The sequence below is a fragment of the Danio rerio genome, chromosome 22 (genome assembly GCF_052040795.2).
Source record: "Danio rerio strain M-AB ecotype USA chromosome 22, GRCz13ab, whole genome shotgun sequence".
Lineage (NCBI taxonomy): Eukaryota > Metazoa > Chordata > Actinopteri > Cypriniformes > Danionidae > Danio > Danio rerio.
In genome coordinates this window covers 22,870,714-22,891,408 of record NC_141042.1, presented here as the reverse complement: position 1 = coordinate 22,891,408, position 20,695 = coordinate 22,870,714, and the positions used below count along the sequence as shown (strand labels likewise).

General features: G+C 36.7%; 1 protein-coding gene across 1 annotated transcript; it reads right to left on the bottom strand.

The window, feature by feature from the left end:
• Positions 1-817: 817 nt before the first annotated feature.
• On the bottom strand, positions 818-20,027 carry ubxn6 (UBX domain protein 6). The gene is made up of 11 exons (NM_001044780.2): positions 19,758-20,027; positions 19,187-19,338; positions 11,098-11,162; positions 8,647-8,775; positions 8,467-8,564; positions 7,863-7,938; positions 7,689-7,773; positions 5,854-6,073; positions 5,651-5,781; positions 1,707-1,855; positions 818-1,480 (listed from the first exon to the last, which is right to left on the bottom strand). Exons 1-11 carry the CDS (start codon positions 19,838-19,840, stop codon positions 1,355-1,357), a joined length of 1,314 nt encoding a protein of 437 aa, NP_001038245.2. The 5' UTR covers positions 19,841-20,027; the 3' UTR covers positions 818-1,354.
• Between the last annotated feature and the right edge of the window lie 668 nt (positions 20,028-20,695).

Genomic DNA, 20,695 nt, shown 5'->3' with positions numbered 1-20,695 from the left:
AACATAAAGAGCGTGTGCAGTTCGAAAACTGCACAAATAATATGATACAATTTAGGTTGCATGCAACTTGCAAAAATAATAATAATAATATGGAAGGTGGTTGGGGCCAAAAGTCTTTATATTGGAACATATAATATTTGATTTTATACAGTTGAAGTCAATTATTAGCTCCCATTTATTATTTTTCCCCCAATTTCTGTTTAACGGAGAGAAGATTTTTTTTCAACACATTTCTAAACACACACACTCACGTGTGTGTGTGTATATATATGTATGTGTGTATATGCATGTATATATATATATATATATATAGCTGAAATAAAGAAAATAAGACTTTCTCCAGAAGAAAAAAATATCAGACACACTGTGAACATTTCCTTGCTCTGTTAAACATCATTTTAAAAAGAAAGAAAATTTAAGGGGGCTATTATTTCTGCCTTCAACTGTACACAGCAAGCAATGAAAACTGCTTTTAAGACTGTTTTCATGTGATGCAGAGCTATATTGGGATAAGTTTACAAACATTAGATGTCATATTTAATTATGTAGTACTAATATTTACGTCTGGCATGAAATGGTCAGTCTATGCGTACTGAAGAAATGTTGATCTTGGCACTGCCAATATATATGCTACTCCAAACAACTTGTGTATTAATGTGAACTAAAGAAATGGGTTCAAATTTAGTGCCTCAATTATTCATTTATAAAAAAAATTCAGACAACAAACACGATTTAACTTTCATTTAAAGACTTTTGGCCTTATTGACCTTCCATACAAAGTAAAGTTGGGTTAAATTATACGATAAACTAACTAGTCGACAGCTAAAACGAGCGGATGTTTATTAGCATCAGGAGGTAGATCGTTGTTAAAGACCAGAGCTGTGTGTAATTAAGCTTGCATTAAAACATTCATGCGTTAGGCAGGAAACCAAACATTAATACAACACAAAAGACAACCTAAACTTGGTAGTGCTCAACTTTAAACAGTGCTTCTGATTTTACGTTACATCAACACTTCTCTCTCAGCTGTAGCTAAAAAGTGCAACAGATCCGCATTTCCAATCACACAAATCAAGCAACTTGCTTCATCACATGACGACTATTCATGTTACCTCAAGCAAGAATGCATTACAACAGGACAGAATGCTTGGAAATTGGCCCTTAAGGTGCTGACGCTCCTCATATCATATGACAGGACAAAGTCAAAGTGAGTTTAGCACCGTATAAAATCCACATGCGCAATTGAATCAGGCCCGTCCTGTGAAACCGTGTGGGATTGTTTATGATGGGAGACTCACTGGGAGCAGCAAGAGATGTATGCGGGGGTCAGCAGTGACATTTGGAGGCTTAATGTTCAGCTGAGGCTCTTGATGTTCTCTAGTAGAGCTTGTTTTAGCAGAACTGCAGTCTTTCCTCCGGCAGCGGCGATGTCGGCCTGCACTGCAGCGTCCCAGGAGAAGGTCAGAAGAGCTGCCGGGGCCTGGAAGATGCAAAATAAATTCCATCATACTTCCACAATTGATTGATTACAAATATGGTAGATGTTTTTCATATTCCAAGTGCTTTAAAATGTTAAAGTGCAGGAGAACACATTCAAATATAGCAAAGAAAACACTTCCATGTGTATTTTGGATCCCCCCTTTATATTAGGCTAAGAAAACGAAATTTAAAAAGTGATCTCAAAACTGACAGGAGTGTGGGCCTACCAGATTGCACTCATTGATGGGCGTCTCTTCATCATCCTTCAGTTTTTGTCCTCCGGGTGCCATCAGCTCAAAGGGTTGCCAGTCGTTCTCCAGCGAATCGCGCACAAACTGGTACAGTGCTGACAAACGCTCCCATGCCAGGAAAGTACCTGCGAGATAGAAGAAAGTTGTTTTTGTAGTGTTGATGACAACTTACATTTCAAACAATTAATTTTTCTAAAACCTTTACAAATATAGTATAGAACTAAATATATATATTTCTCTTACAGTGGTCCCTCATATCACAGGAGTTACATTCTAAAAAATAACCCACAATAGGTGAAATCTGCGAAGAAGTCAGCTTTATTATTTTACAATTATTATAGATGTTATAAGGCTGTAAAACCCCTCACTACACTATACACTTTTCTCAGAGAGACATTAACATTTTCACACTTTTCTCTTGTTTAAACATTCTCAAAGTTTAAACTTTAGTATAAAAATAAATCCAGTATTATAGAAAATAACCAAAGATCAAAACCTTTTGCCAGGCGCAAACGTTCATCGCTGTCGGCAAAAGGTTTATAAAGCTTTTGTGCGCATTATGTTGGCATCCAGCGTAATGTTCTGTTTTCTGCAGTCAATGATCCACAAAGATAAAGCAGACTCCATCCTTAAGGGGGTCGCACACTGGATATGCTGCGCACATGACGGAAGTAACACACTGGACGTGCTCAATCGCATGGTATTAAAAATGAAATGCTACAGATGGTGCTCTGTGGCACGGCAGAAATATGAACAGTGTCCTGAGTTGTAGCTGGGAACCACAGACAGCTGCCGACTTGCGGCGCCTGATATACGTGTGCGTACCCTGATATAAACCTGTTTGTATGACTGCGCATACAATGTGCGACCCCCTTTATGATTGTCTTGCTGCGGACAGTAACAACTCTTTTTGCATTCTTGATGAAACAACGCTAATGATCGATGATTTATGTTAATTTGGCAAGCTGAACGCTTTCTGTACTGTACAAGAGACAATGATCTACAGTCAGGGCGCAGAACACAATGCGCTGTAAAAACAATATATATATATATATATATATATATATATATATATATATATATATATATATATATTGTAGCTGAGCATTAAACACAAGGTGCGTCCCTAATCGCATACTTGTACAGTATTCTATGCCACTTTTTACTGCAAGTAATAGCGCATTCACACTGAAAACTAAGAATAATAGTGCACTTTTAATGCCCAGATGATGTACTTGCTCCTCTGATAAAAAAAAAAAAAAAGTTGAACACTTAATGCATTTAACGGTTGTCGATTTGCTAGATGTCGATGTTAGTATCAGTATTGTTAGTTTTTAGGATATCTATATATAAAATTTGCATTTAGAAGATATAAAACTGATATAAAAGTGTAAAGCTTGCAGTTCGTCACTTCCGCCTAAATAGATAAAGTTTTTTTTACTTTTTAATTTTTTTCATACTTCAGTTTTCCATCAAATCGTGGCCAATCAAAAGCTCTCTAGTATCTGACATGCCCCGCCCCCTTCAAGGCGCTTCACATTTAATGCCCTTGAGCTCAACCACTCTCACTGGCAGAGCGGCGATAAAGCAAAACACTATTGGCTGTTTTATAAAAGGGGAGGATGTCCCACCCTCTTTCGGTGAAGATTACGTCAAACAACAAATCAAAGCATTTCACAGGACCTTCAAGGTTGGAATATTTTACTTCTTTTTGATAGTATAAATTACATTCTCTAATGTAGGTGATTTGTTCTCATGACAGGTACTATTTGGTTGTTTGGTCGTTTATTTCACAATTTGGCTGTTTGGTCGTTTATTTCGCTATTTGGCAACCGCTAAACGAGGACAAAAACTTTTTTGGATGACTAAACTCATGCACTACATGGTTGAGTGTGTAAGTGTATAGGGAGTAATTCTGACAGAAATATAGTTATATTATAGGATGTAATGAAGTCGACAACTTCTATGATTCCACACTCACCGTGTCATCTATACTCATCCTCTTGTGTTTGCTATTATTTGGATAAGTGGATTAGTGTTGATGTGACGTTGTGCACCAAGGTTTAGAAGCATGTGTCAATAAAAATGATACATATCAAAATGAAGCAGTGTACCGGGGCTTGATTTTTTTTTTAATAATCACTTTATCAATGATGTTCGAAGCTTCATTTTCACTTATACCCACGTGACTGCTTTGAATTGTGATTACATGCATTTCTGCTGTTTCAAAGCACTGGACCGGTCCCACACACTAGTAATTCAACTAAAATACAATAGTTAATTTATAGTAAAAAGCTTTTGAACCATACTAAAGTGTCTTAGCCAGGACCCCTTGTTTTCACGATTCCATGATCGCAGACTCCAACGCAAAATCAACCAAAAGTTGAAAATTTTTGCGATCTTGCAAAATTCTTTAACACAAAATAATCACACAAAATGTAAATCTCATAAAATATATATAATATAATTAAATTCTATTTATTTCAGTTTGCAATGAATTGTTTTACGTGACTTATAGTCGTGGCAAACGCAGCGCACATGATGTATCTCGAAAAATGACGTCTCACCTGCGTCCTCACAACCATTACATTACACGGAGGAAGGGGAGGCTGGAGTTTTTAGCTTGTGCAGTGAGCAGACACAGATGAAACACGAGTGATTTACATCAAGTCAAAGCAAAGATGAGATGTAGACATTTTGTGGCGCGAATTGGGCATTTTGTGCGTTTGACACGCTTCAGACTGCAAAAGAAAGTTGGAGCAATGAAACAGACAGGAGATGAGATTGGATCAAGCGTGATGGCCGAACTGAAGGACATTATTTGTGCTTTACATGTATAGCTGGTATTATGATGAGCGTTAAATCGATAAAAGTTTTCGTGGAACTCTTTCCCTACACTTAAAAGAAAATCCTTCCCTCCCATTTTACGGCAATCCCTGCTTTAGGTGTATTACGGTAGGGGAAGCCCTAACACGTGTCATAAGTGTGACATGATGTCAGATGCACAGGGAGTGAAATCTGAGAGAAAGTAAGATCGTGGATAAAAAGAAGAGTAATACAACCTTCCTTTGGCTTAATAAGAGTCTTTACAAGAGACCAAAATAAAGAAGCTTTATTTTTATGATTTGTGTCATTGTTTCAGATTGCACACCTAACATAGTAGGCTACCTAATATAGTAAATACATATAATGTTTTACGTTTACATATATATTTTTAATTGCAAAATTGTCCGCACATTTCTGGGAATAACTGCTGTATTATCAGCCATTTTTAATTGTGAAAAATCGTGAAAAATAGGGGTTACGATTGTTTTATTATTTACAACTTATTTTTTAAAAATAGGCCACTGCATACTTGGTAAAGTGTTTAACGGAGGCCATGCCGCTGGCGAGTTCACCATGAAAGCCTCACTACCATAGCCTCATCCTTAGAGCATTCGCCTCTCATGCAGGAATCACTGGTTCGATCCCCTCTTTAAGGAATGGGTGGGTGTAGGACTGGTTGGAATACAATAAATGTAAATAATTTTGAACACCTTGTATTTTACTACAGTCATCGGTGGTGTAATGTAACAAACCTTATATTTAAAAAAACTACAGTAATTAAGTTTATATTACTAATATAATTTATTTACTAATTACTTATAATGAATAAATGACTAATAATTTGTTTATATTACTATTGTTGTATTACTACATGAAAGAGTTGTTCAGTTGTGAACGTTTGACATTTTTGCAACACCGCGCTTTCCCACAATTTACCCAGCAGAGGTCCTCAGCGAGCTCTGATTCGTAAAGCTTCGAGTGACTAAAACGGTTCACTGGTTCAGAAAGCTTAATTTCACCATCACTACAGATTAGTACGGGACAGACATGCTAGTAATGTTATGTAAATTTACTAACAATCCAAAGCTACCCACCCTGGAGTATATTTCCATCTGGTAGCCTCACTCTCAAAAGCGCATAGTTGTATTTCCGTCTCTCTCTCTGCTCGTCTTTCTCGCGCATGGCTTTCGTTCGCAGCATTGCGTTTCTCTCCACCATTTCACTCCTGTGAAGAAAGAAGCTCGTTAAAACATGCCAGGAATTCATCAGCTTGTTCACACATGTTTTATGCCTTTACTTCAGCTGTTGTTCCTTCTTCAGCTCCTCTGCGCTGAGGTTATAGAAGTCTGGCGGCAGCTCAAAGTGTGTGGCGTTCTGGGATGGCCTGAAGACCTGCAGCTGACGGTCCAGCTTGGCTCGAACTGCTTCGCCTTTCTGCAGCCGCTCCAGATGAATCTTCATCTGCTCCAGAGCATCCGAATCCTGCTCAGGCAACACCAGGAAATCCTCAGTCTTTTCTGAGAAGCAAAAAAAAAAAAAAAAAAGTAAACACGTTACCTTTAAAGTGAAAGTTTACTCATCCACTGTCACCAAACCCTTATGAGTTTTCTTACGCCTGAGAAGAAATGAAGACATTTTGAAGAATGTTAAAAAACTGTAGCCATTGACATCTGTAGTATTTGTTTACCTACTTTAAATGTCTCAAACATTCTTGAAGAGATCTTCTTTTGTGTTCAACAGAAATGAACTATTCATTTCATTTAGCTGAAGACAGACTTTTTGATTCATTTAACTATTAATGTCCAGAAAATGTCAAACTGCAAAAACATTCAAAATCTATTGATAAAAATATGTACAAAAGAAAGAAAAAGTACTTTACTTATCTGTTGCACAAAATCATGAGGTTACAGTGATAAAAAAAACACAGTTATAATCCCATAATTCTTGAAAATCTTTTGTTCAACAGAAAGGAACTATCCCTTTAGTTTAGGTTGATGACAGACGTTTTGATTCTTTCATTTTCTTTTCAGCTTAGCCCTTTTATTAATCTGGGGTCGCCACAGCAGAATGAACCACCAACTTATCCAGCACATGTTTTATGCAGCGGAAACATTCATACACTTATTCACACACACACTATAGGGATCCCGCAATTGCGGGGGAAACCGGAGAACCCAGCGACCTTCTTGCTGTAAGGCGATCATGCTACCCACTGCACCACCGAGTCGCCACATTATTTGTTTTCCATTCTTTACAATATGTTCTTTTGTGTTCAATAGAAATGAATAGAATGTTTTTTTTTTCTGTTTAAATTAGGTTGACCACCGACTTTTTGATTTATTTAACCATTAAATTAAAGTCCAGGAATTTTTTTACTGTAAAAAAATGTATTCAAGAAAAAAAAAATTGAAGCATTTTGTAAACATAAAATAATAATAATAAAAAACTGTAATTCACTAAACAGCTTTACATCACAAGATTGCAAAGAGAGCAAACAATTTTTGTTATTATAGTTTTTTAAAGGGTTTTCACCTTTAATTACTATGACAGAAAGACCTAGAGGTGGGAATTAAACAATTTTAATCTAATCAATTCTCAAAGAACAAAATTCAAGCCCCGACATACATTATTTATCGTTTGAGAAGCCATTTCCATTGAAAATTTCTTTTTTACAATAGTTCCTATTGTGAAATAGGAACTCCTGGATCATGCAGACTTTAAATTACGCATATTTATTTACAAACTATTTAGATTATTTATTTAAAAAATTTTGTAAAAGTTTTTATTAATATTTCACCCTGTCCCGTCTCTCCAGTCTCCAAACACAATATATATATATATATATATATATATATATATATATATATATATATATATATATATATATATATATACGGTTGACCTCAAAATTATTAGCACTTCCCCCTTGAGTTTTAATAACTTATGTCTAATAACTGATTTATTTTATCTTTACCATGATGACAGTAAATAATAACATTATCATATCTTCCTCAAACATAATATTAAATATTCTTTTGGAGTTCACTTTCAAAGCCAATATTTACATGCAATTAATTCATCAGCAGACCACGTAATTGCATTGTTCTTTGAATATAATGTTATTATTATTACCTTCTCCATCAATCGGCAGCGTGCTGCTTTCAAAGCCCACAGCCTGCAGATACTCTCGAGCTCCTTCAATCCCACTGACCTTCTCCTTTAGTAAACACAGGTCAATCCGCATCAATATAAGATGCGTGCACTTGTTTACCTAATATAGTTTCCAGACAATGAAAAGGATCATACCTGAAACACTTTGTTGCCAACTTTGATCTTCCTGTACTTTTCCTCAGTTGGGTTCTTACAGATGTTTTCGATATACCTGTTCACACATAATCGCATCATTACACTACTGCGCTGTTGAATGCACGATTCTGATTGGCTGATGAACATTCTGAGGCGTGCAGTTATTTCCAGGTAAACACACGGCTAAAGTAGTTGCAGTCAGTTCTTGACTGAATTACTGATCCACATTCAATTCAGGTTTATTTGTATAGTGCTTTTCACAATAATCATTTATTTTTATTGCATATCACTGCGCTGAATGATTTCAGTTTGCCTAAAATCAACTCAAAACATTCAATAAGGCGTATAATAAACTAGGACTGCACACAGGAGCTGTTTTAAGATAATATCTTGAGAAATGTCTTGAAGCACAACATCTTAACAATGTCTTTAAGTGTGTATGTGGTATATTCACAATAATCAACACTGGTCTATTTAATTATTAGAAAATAATGCAAACTCACTATTTCACATTCTAGCCGCATCACCAACTTGTGTATTATTTTTCTAATAATTAATAATTGGTTATTATTTACTTTATGTTGTTAGCATTAAACAGTCGTACTTGCTAATAATGTCTATGGCAGCTTTGACTTTCTCTTTGTCTTTGTTAAAGGTGTGAATCATCATAATGGAGGCCTCTATCGCATCCTCTGAGAATCTCTGCGAAGAAAAAAAAAACAGGTACTTGAGATAAATGAAATAGACAAGTAATTGTTCAAGATTATGGTTGCCATATCCTCACCATTAGAATGGCTTCTTTGATGTGCAACTCTCTTTCAGCCTTTGTGACGGTTTTTCCGGTAAGAGGACAGGTGAAGAAAACTCCTGACACTGAGAAAGACGATGGATCCCTCTGTGGAACAGCCGAGCCCTTAAGAAGGTATAGAAAGTAGAAAAAAGTTATGCTGGGATTAAATGGTTACAAAAAATATGTTAATTATTTTTAATAACTTTTTTAATAACACTAGGTGTTTTGTTCGTCAGACTCTTCAAGAGTACAAATGACTTAAATTTTATAAATCATCAATCTGTAAAAAGGTCGATCTGTCTTTTCCTCACAAAACATGACGTGGTTTCAAAAAAGAGACTGTGAGGTTTGTCAGCTCTGCCTCTGTATCGCATTTCAAATCATATTTTGATATTAAAATATAATACTGGTCAGCACAGAATTTTTAAAGCGACAAATTATATTCCACAGATGAAAGGCAACTGTACAGGGGTGCGTTTCCCAAAACTATCGTTAGCAAACTAAGGTTGCAAGTTCCGTCGTTACAAACATAGTTTGTTGATTTGCCGTTTCCCAAATCCGTTGCTCCAACGCACATTCGCAAACTGCATCGCAAACTTGAGCACTCGCAACTAAACCTCTGGAGCTGTAGTTAGAAACATAGTTCCTGGCTGTGTTCTATTCCCACTTATCCCCCCTATGCCCTATTCATTTAGAACATTTTAACATTCAAAGTTGGAATTATTTAAAAAAAGCATTAAGGTCATCTCTCTTAGGTGTAATTTGCTTTCAAACTATTTTGACAGTTCAGTTTTAGTGATCTTCATGTTTACAATTGTGCTCCCTTCGCAGTGCCCTTTGTAAACATTGATGTCATTTTGAACACAGCCGTGGCTCATGATGAAAGCTATAGGTGACCTAATATGTAAAAGCGGAATTTATGTTACGTCTCCAAAGCTTGTGAAAACAAAATATATAGCAGACGTTAATTCCTTTAATTTATAGTAGGTTATTTATTAAGTATCTGTACTGTATATGACATGGGCCTGCTGGATAGAACTTTCTGCAGTAGTTTACAAGTGTCAAATTGTAAAAGTAGACTTTTCAAAAAAAAAAAAAAAAAAAAACAAGTTTCTACTTAATAATAATAATAATCATGATCATTAATATTTTTATTAAAGTATGATTTTTTTTTTTCATTTTTAATAAATATTATATTTCTTTTTATAATGGGAAACACTCGTCACTACATTGTTCTTTTCCCAAACGATGCATCATACTATGATAGTTCAGCGGCGAGTTACATACCCCAACATACCCCAAGTCAATAATTTATTTGTTTGTAAATGAATATGACAGACTAAAAATATATTTCAATTCATTGGCTCCAGTCTCTATTCACTTTTATTGTGAATAGACTTTTATTAATACTTTTATTAATAATTACTGTGAAAAGCGATATACAAAAAATACAAATAAAACTATACAAATAAACTTGAATTGAATTATTGTTTGAAATAAAAAGAAATATAAAATATGATATGTGTCAGATTGTGCAGATCGTAAGTAAACGCAGAGTATCGCATAGAATCTGCCATTATATGGACTACAAGATCCAGTCATGCACTGCACTGACACACCGGTTGCTAATCCTGGCTGATTGCTCACTCGCACAGCTGAAGCTGCTCAAAGACTGAATAGTTGGACTATTTATACAGCACACTAACACACAGCCTTTGCGGAGTCTTATTTGACAGTTTTGTGACATTATGACGCGTTTTCCTTGCCTCACTATGTTTGTTTGTTTATGTTGTCTGTGGCCTGCCTGTACTGACCTATCGCCTGATATTTGACTATGACTCTGGATTGCCTGTATACATCTGTTTACCCCTGTGTTGACCGTTGCTTGCCAAGCCATTCTCATAATAAACCTGGGTTTGGATCCGCACCTCATAATCCCACTTCATATTACAACATAATTACTTGTTTTTTTTCATGTTTCTAATAGGATTTAAGAAAATGTAAGCATTTGGAAGTTGTAAATATTTTGGAGTGTTTTTATTTACAAGTAAATAAAATTTCCCTATATTTTACACATTGTTTCTTATTATTAATAATAAGTTAATAAATACAATCAATAAGAAACACAAACATTTTCAATTCCTTTCAATGTAATAACATTTTCCATTTATACTATTAATTTATATACAAATACACAATATGCAAAACTTTAGATGTATAGTAATTAATTAACCATTTTAATTGATGTTTAAAATTCAGTTAAAGTCATCTTTATTTCTATAGCCCTTTTACAATGTAGATTGTGTCAAAGCAGCTTAGCAAAGAAGTTCTAGTAAATTGAAACTGCCTCAGTCCAGTGTTAAGAGTTGATGATCAGTTTAATGTAAAATAATGCGTATACACACGGAGGAGGAGAACAATACCCAGTAAAACCCTCAGACTTACCTCGATCTCTGTGTTCTTAAGACTGGCCACTACGGCAGCCGCCTCTGCTTCCAGTTCTCGCTTTACTGAAACATAACAACAAACCATTAAAGGGCACCTATAGTGAAAAATCTACTTTTCAAGCTGTTTGGACAGACATATATGTTGATATAGTGTATAGACCATCATATTGGGGTGAAATAAACACACTCAGTCCTTTTTTAATTTTTCAATTTAACAACATAAAAACGGTGGACCAATTGGAGCGGTTTTCATACCGACCGCAACTTGACGTAGGAGTACGCTCCCCCCGCCCACCGAATTGATTGACAGCTTCACGTAGCATGTCCCGGTAGTCACATGTATAATAATCATGTCAACAAGACCAGACGTGCGCAAAGCAACCGGTAATAAAAGGTCTGTTCAGTTCGCTAGGATCATCAATCATCATCAAATGTGATCAAGAGTGAGTTTCACATGTTTAAAATGTTTTAAAACAGTGCACGTGTGTAATGAAGTACAGAGATTTACTTCAGCATTACTTCATCAGCACAGCCGCGTGTCAGAACATTATAAAGGAAGATGCTTCAATCCCAGTTTGTGGACGTTAAATCAGGTTTATTTTGTACATAAACATAACAGATATCCATACAGCAGTGGAGATTAGCCTGTATCCTGTCACATGCGTGCAAAAAGAGTGGGAAGCTAAACGCGCTCTGTCTGTCAGTGTGTGTGTGTGTGTGTGTGTGTGTGTGTCGGTCTGTTTGTGTGTTTGTTTATCTGTGTGTGCACGCGCACATAAACTTTGTCCATTGACATTGTGTGTGTGTGACTCATCGATGCATCTCCACAACAAATTCCTCATTGGTAAAGTTCTTACTGTAGTATTTCTCACAAACGCTACGTGAGATCTTCTTCCTGTCTGTTGTCTGACGCAGCCGAGGGAGGAGATTAAGGCACGCAGAAAGACATGTAGAAACGGGTCAGACTATCCTTAAAGGTGCAGTACGACTAAATGGCCCCCTTGTGGAAAAATGTAAAAAAAAAGGATCTTGTAAAAGGTATAATGAAAAATCTGATGGGTGTTTTGAGCTGAAACTTTACAGACACATTTTTAAGACTAGGGCTGTGCAATTAATTGAAAATCCGATTTCGATTTTAGCTTCTAACGATTATGAAAAACCATTAATCGAGATAAATGATTATTGCATCATATACCGCCCCTTTGCAGCTGCTGAACACATGTGTTGCTCTTAAAAGCGCAAAAGACCGCATGCTTATGTTTGTGTGTATGCGGCCAGCACACACACAGTCAGAAGCATGTGGTCAGCATTCGCTCTCATTTGCTCACTGAGACGAGCAGAGCACGCATATAAAGTCATCTTAACGTGAGCGCTTTAATGGTCAAATAGGTGTCAAAATGCGGTGTTTAGTGATTATTCATATTTACCCTCATTTGTGTAATAAACAAACGAGTTGAGAATCAAAAGACACGAGACAGAGAAACTATTAAAGCTACAGTGCATTATTCCTACTGCCGCCTGTTTTTATGCTTATTAATTAAACAAATGAAAAAATCCCTCGCTGCTCTTGACTAAAGGATTTTTGTAGCTAAAGTGTTTTTCTTAGGGCGAAGATGCTTAAAGCACAGTTTGTTTCATATTTTTATTCTATTGTATTTATTTCTCTTTCCTTCGCAGGGTGGAAAATAACTGTATATATATGCAGTTGAAGTCAGAATTATTAGCCCTCCTGAATATTAGCAGCCCTTTTCCTCCCCAATTTCTGTTTAATGGAAAGAAGATTTTTTTTCAAATTATTTCCGAACATAGTAGTTTTAATCCCTCATTTTTAATACCTGATTTATTCACACAGATTAAAAAAGGGCGATTCAAAGGCTTAATTAGGGTAATTAGGCAAGTCATTGTATAACAGTAATTTCTTCTGCAGACAATCAAACAATATATAGCTTAAAGGGGCTAATAATATTGACCTTAAAATGGGTTTCAAAATATTTAAACCTGCTTTTTTTCTAGTCAAAATAAAACAAATAAGCCTTTCTCCAGAAGAAAAAATATTAGAGAAAATACTGTTAAAATTATTCGTTTTGAATAAACAGCCCTACTGGAGATGCAAAACACTTATATTAAATCTAAAAAAAGGTATAACCTACAGTAGGTGCTCTTTAACTAACAGGAATGTGATATCATTTACATTTTCATTTGATTATTTTCATTTTCTGGGGATGCTAGGAGTTTTTTAGTTAAATAAATTGAATAATGAAATGTAAAAAAAGAGCAAAACCTTCAAAAAAATCTAATAAATTTTTATAAAATTCAAATAATCTTTAAGTTACAAACTTTATTGTTTCTTGTATTTTATTGCTTTAAACTTGCCTGCATTTATACAGTGACAGGTCTTATAAACAATGACAAATAAATGATATTATAGGTTAACTTTACAATAAATTCAAAACTTGCATGCAATTCGAACTATGCGCAAATCACAAACGAAATGCTGTTACTACATATGTCCATCCATAAAGCATAAATAAAACTTTATTCAGCTTCATTTCCTTAGTGTCAGTATATAGAGAGCATATTCACAAGCACTGTGCACTGATGTATACCACCAGATACCCGAGTGCAACTCATCTGTTTAAAACCAAGCACTGACACATCTGAGTTAATACATCAGAGGAACGACTAAGCGCAACAAATGAATGCGCACCCTATACTGACACTGAGGAAAAGAAACTGTTGAATAAAGGCGTTATTTTTGTTTTATGTGCGCACAAACATATATTCGAAGCTTGATAATATTCCAGTTGAACCACTGAAGACTGGGCTGTTTAGAGCAGGAGTGCCCAAAAATTTTCATATGAAGGGACAAAAACTAAATCTCATCGATAGCTGTGGGCCACAGACAAATATGGCAAACTATTTTACCTTAAAGTTGCTATGGCTAATTTCATAATTTGTTTCATAATATTTAAAAATACAGAGAAACATCACTTTGAACTGTATTAACTAATGCAGTAGCACTTTTTTAATTACAATTTATTACAATAAAAACAATCACATTTATAACACGGTGGTGTTCAATGCTGAATACTCTAGTCAAGCAGAATCTGCCTTTGCCTTAATTTGCTCACCAAAGTCTCTGCATTGTCCTCTATCCGTCAGGTGACAGTATGAACATTTTAAACTAAATTAAAGCATTTAAACTGATATATTTAATTTTAGTTGTAGCTTAACAATAAAACAAACTAATAAAAGGCCACGTTTGAATTTGAAATCTCTAAACCATCCCATTCATTCTCCTTCTCTTCTCAGATGGGATGGTGGGCCAAATCGAAAGTTACTATAGGCTAACTTTGGCCCGCAGACCCTAGTTTGGACATCTGTGGTTTAGGGTATGTTACTTTTGGTGTATTCTGTAAACTCTGAACGAGTCCAGACTGTTGATGTCTATGAAGGATGAGGGACCTCTCACATTTCACCTAAAATATCTTGATTTGTGTTTTGAAGACAAACGAAGGTCTCAGTGGTTTGTAACAACAAAAAATAGAAATTATTAAATATTTATTATTAAGAATTGTCATTTTTGGGTGAACTAACACTTGAAGAATGGGACTTGTTAACACCTGCTGGCAGTTTTAGTGTTATATTTAATTATCTTCAACAAACCAAATCAACACAAAATGGTACCATTTAATTAGGGATGCACGATATATCTACGGCCATTTCGTTATCGGCTGATAAATGCTATTTTTAATGTTATTGTTATCAGTCTGATATCAAAATTAGGCCAATATCTTTAAGCTGATACAGGGTTCAATGCTAAGGACTTGTTCTACTGGGCCGATCGGGCCAGTGGTTGAGATTTTTACTTGCCCTGCCAAAGAAAAGTAAATAGCTATTTCTTAGCCACATATTTTGAATATTGTGGAAAAATAATAATAATGTCTGTGAATCTAGTATTTAAACATTTTAAAAGTGTTAATAAATGTATAATTTATTATACATTTATGCAAATGAAAGAGCAGTATGGAAAATGTGCTGCTATTTTATTGCAATTCTAAATTACTTTTACAAAAATGGCTTGCCAAACTGACGACAACTCTTTTTTTTTTTTCCAGTTTCAATTTTGTACATAAGTAATTGGCTGCTTCCAAGACTTTAGAAACAGACGTTTTCTTTTCAGACGTTTGATGTTGCTGCCATGTTGTCATTTTTTCGCTGTACGTGTTGTTACCAGGCTACGAAAAAAAATATTGTGCTCATCGTTACTGGCCAATAGGAGCCAGTAAAAATCCTGTCTACTGTCCCGAGCGTCTTTCACGCTGGCCACGGGCCGCCGGACAGTCCTTATTGTTGAGCCCTGTGATAGATTATGTAATTGTACAGAACTCCCTGCTTCGTGCATGTGAGGGTCAAACTTGTTCAGACTTGTCCAGTGCACTATAAAGGAGCTTTCCTCACATTGTTTATTCCTTCAAAGTCCGTCTTTTCTTTATGTGGTATTCCTGTGCGTTAAATTCAATCAGTAAGTAACCATATTCCTTGTCACTGTAGATATGTTTGATAGAGTGTCATTGAGTAATCTTTTGGTTTAAATCACCTCAGGAAAAATATTACACATGTAAACCAAGCGGCAACCTCCCGCTCTCCCTCGTAATGGAATAAGGAAGTAACTGAAACTGCAATACATCGAATTCTGCTAGTCCTGGCTCCATAATAGAGCAAATTTCTATTGACCCCACATTTAAAATGGCCAACTTTACAACAGAAAAAAGCTGTGTACAGCCTGGTACAAAGAACAATTTTGGTTCATATAGTTAATATTACCCTTCATGACAACTGTTAGAGGGGTAAATTTCTTTATACCTCATTCGTTTTGTTTATATTAAGTCTGCATAATTTAGAGCGTGGCCACCTGAGAGACAGCTAGGTCTCGCTGGTCACCATCATGTTACCTCAGCTGATTCTGGCTGATTAGCTGCTGAACTTAGCATATACACAGGGCATAATTTGTGCCAGAACATGCCAGATCCGGAACCTCTGAAATCTGGTCTGGCACCTCATTTTACAGACCCCCCTCACGCAATTCTCCCTCGTCTGCTGTTCACTTTCGCTTTCTTCCGCGACTCCCCAACCCTCTTCACTGTCGTCTGCGACACTCCCACCCCGCACACTTACATCCACAACACCCCTACACCATTCACGGCACCAACACCCCAACCCTTTAGTGCTCGACACCTCTCCATCCTTGGGTAACATGTCGGATCCGTTAACCCAGGGGTCTCAAACTCGCGGCCCGCGGGCCATTTGCGGCCCTTAGTGCAATATTTTGTGGCCCGCGCCGACCGCTGTACACTGACAGAATCAGCGGAGCGGAGAGAGAGAGCCGGGAGCCGGTGACGTCACCACGCACCCCGCCCCTTTGTTAGACGCTGTGACGGGCGAGAAGTGTAGGAGGGAACTCGCGCCGGCCAGAACCAAGGTAAGCTGTTCCCGCCCCTGCCTGCCACTTAGCTACATATCTGCAGCCTGCCACCTACCTAGCTACAGCCTGCATCTTATATATATTATAGGTAGATACAGACTGGCACAGACTGATGTGACTGGAGTGGGGTGGGGGTGTTTTATTTATACATATATACGCCTTTTTTTAGGTGAGGGAATGGAAGTTTTGAGTGTGTGAGAAGTGTGTGAGAAGTTATTCTCCACCTTGAACTTCAATAAGTCAAAGTACAGGTCTAGACTTAATGATGATCATCTTCAAGCCATACTGAGGGTCTCAACTGCTTCCGCTCTAAAGCCAAATGTGGTTCAGATTTGTGAGAAGAAGCGCTGTCAAGTCTCTGGCAGCAAGGAGTAGGCAAAAGATGCCATGTTCAGAAGAACTGTTCATAATCTTCACTCAATGTTCTATTAATGTTCAGGACACTTCATGTTCAGAAGAAATAATTAAAACTGTTAATAATGACATTTGAGGACTTTTTTTGTGTGAAATCCCTTATGCGGCCCAGCCTCACCCAGACTTTGCCTCCTGCGGCCCCCAGGTAAATTGAGTTTGAGACCCCTGCGTTAACCCAGTCTGTTCCGGGACCAAACACTTTATTGATATAGTACACAACCAAGCACGTGGTCAGAAACAAACGAGTCAAAGGTATTGAAAGAAGTATTAAAGGGTCACGAAACACCAAAACACATTTTTTGAGCTGTTGACAGTCGTATATGTGTCCCACACTGCTAAAAACACTATTAGGACACCTATATTTCACTAAAATGTGTAAATTGGTTGTTTTTGCGTTATTTCGAGCAAATTCGTACTTCCGGTTTGAAACAAATTTTTGAAGCTGCGTCACGGTCATGACATAATAGCGTGTATTCCAGCTTGCAGACTGGGTGTCTGTGCCAGAGTGAGTCTTATTACGTCTTACAGTGTGATACATTAATGCATGAGTAAGGCTTGGTTCAAACCAATCAGCGCGCTCTATTGTGCAACTTCATTAATATTCATTACTGTGTTTAAACGACATAGACGCCACGTTGTGTTGGCAAAACAAGCGTGAAGTGTTGCTTTTATAGTTTGCTGCCGTTAAGTTTCGTTTTCATTTTCTCTCTGTGAGAGCTCAGACTCACGCGTGGATTAACAGTGTACGCGACGCGCGACAACAATAACTTACGTGTCTAAGGAGGATTATTGTTTACCTGAGAGCTGTTCTCATCTGCTAACGCTGAGATCGGATTCGCTTGTAGTCTCCTCTAAATAAAGACACGGCTCTAGTTGCTGTGGATTGTCCTGTCTCTACAGATTTGGTAAGTGAGCGACCAGTGCTCTTTGTTTATTCAGTTTGTTCGTATCGAACTAAGTTAACTATTGCACCGTAACATGTTAGGACCACAACCAAACTTTAACCTCGTGTAGGGTTTTTAACCGCATTTAGTGACCGGAATAACACACGCGGCTTTCTGACGCTACCTGCCGTGTGCATCTAAGTTTCCGGAAAATGCTGAGTTTTTTTTTCTCTCATTCGCCGTGCGGTATCAAACATTGCATGAAAAATACACGCTTAGAGCAGATCCTCGAATCAAATATCTCGTTTGTTGCGAGGGGCATGAATGACTTCCCTGAATGAAAGAGCCAAACTGCAGTTAAATACCATTTAATAATTTGGCAAATAATTCCACTACAGATGTCCATGTAGGTTAAACACTTTTTAAAATCACTTTCTCCTGTGTGTGTGTATTTTGACTGAAACTCTCGCGTGCCCAAATAGACACTCCCACACTCTCCCACTTTAGTTCCTCCGACACTCCCCCCTAAACAGAGCTGGACACGCCCAATTTTCTGACTTTTTCCAAAGTAGAGGTGTGAAAACACCCTGCTGAAACGAGGGGATTTCATGCTCTTTAAGCATTTCTCCCAAAGAAAAGCCTGTCTAAGCAAAATGCTAGCATGCGTCTGTAGCTCCACTCACACTCCGCCTCTTTGCCCTTATTTGGTTACCCCCGATCGGTGCGATGACGTGCAAACAAAATGGCCCAGGTTGGCCACGCCCACCTGAGCTTCATTTGCGCTCTTCAGAAACCCATGGGTGACGTCACGAATACTACGTCCATATCTTTTACAGTCTATGGTGTAATCATAAAAGCAGCTAAATTATTTGTAATTGTAGGCTATTCGTTTCATAAGATCAGTTCAAACTTTTATGAAGCGTTTTAAATAAAATAAGTTATTATTGTATAAAAATATAACATTTTGAAATATTTATATTTATCGGAATATTTCAGATATCGGCCTCCAAATCTTAGAGTTATCGATTATCAATATCGGTCTAAAAATATTGGTGCATCCCTATATTAATTATTAACCAATGATTGCCCATTGCTCAAAATGTGTGTTCACTGCTGTGTGTGTGCACCCTTGGATGGGTTAAATGCAGAGCACAACTTCTGAATATGGGTCACCATACTTGGCCACATCAAAACAAACCATTATTACTGAAACAAAATCTCCTCTCCCAAATGTTTTTTTTTACCGTAAATATCACACACCAGTTGTAAAAGTAAAAAAAAAAAAAACTTAACAAATAGTTTACCCTGATTTCTTATGGCATCCTGGGACGTGTGCACCTTGGGCCGGTGCTGCTGCTCGATCCTGGCGAGGGCCGCGGCCCCTGCCATCTGTGCTCCCGCTGTCGGTGCCTTCCTGGACGCTGCATGAGAAGCCTGTGAGGCCTGAGGTTTAGAGCTGCAAAAAACAACAACAACAGATTTCACTCATTTCTCTAGTTAAAGCCCTTATTGTGACTAATAACACTCTAAAAAAAGTCACTCCCACGTGACTGACACACTAAGCCTGTTAACCTATGCGTAATTATAGCGTTATAAAAGGATAGTCTCACAGCTCGATCCTGTTCCGTGTTCTGGATCCAAAACTAGCAATGTAAACCTAAATGTGTAGCCTGTGCTATATATGTAGTCAATGTTGGGATCAGGAGAAATGTAAACATGCATATATGTTGTCGTATATCAGTAAAAATGGCATTCACTTCTATTGCGAGAAGGTCTATAATGGCATTTTAATCTCACCATATTAATGTTGACGTAATGTAGAGCAGTTTTCATGACAGACCTCGTACACACATCTGATGTTTGTTTTGTTTTTACCTTGATTCATCTGTAAGTTTCTTCCCTGGCCCTGCTGACTTGAACTTGATGTCTTTCTTGATGTCGTCGAAAAACTTCTTCATTCTTAGAGATAAACTGTATGCTAACGAGCTTTTTTAAAATGCAAGATAACTTGTTTTTAATTATTTATAACTGTCAGACACACCACCACCCAAGCGATGTGTTTACAACGGGAAAGGGACTGTTTCTGAACCGGAAATGTGGTCATGGAGAGGTCGTGACGCAAACGTGGAGTTTTAGCGACACCAAGTGGAGGGAAGAAAAATGACAATGGTTTATATGAGCTGAAAATCAGAGATATTCATACCTGTGCATGAAAATAAATAAGCGGTCGTTTTTTCATAAAATATTAAATTGTATTAAGACTTAATTGTATGTATTCATTCCTCTCAAAAAGTATTTTTATTGTGAGAATAAAATCAGATGTTAGAAACAAATTAAATAAATTGTAATAAACGTTTCTTTATTTTACTTTGCATGATAACAGTTTTGGGGTGCATCATACTGAAATAATAAATTAGGAAAAGAGAAATAAACTCAAATGTGTAATATTTCATGTAAACGAAATTACCACATTTTGGTTTCTATTTTTACTTTCTATAGAGGAAAATCAAGTTTTTGTTGTACATGTTACCGCAGAATATGAAATATCATTGTAAAGTCTCTAAAATATATTCATACATTTTAGAATAGATGAGCGAAATGTTATCATATTTTTGTTTTAAGTACTTTTATCTTGCCCAAACATGTAAAACCTGATCACAGCAGTAAGTTACGTGGAACAGAATTTTTGTTATGAATGGCTCTTTTTTATTATCTGTGTAAAAATGTTTCATTTTACTTAAAACTACTTTATGTAAAATTACTAAAATCCTCATAAAGATCCCAGATATGAAAAATAAATCGCTAAATATTTT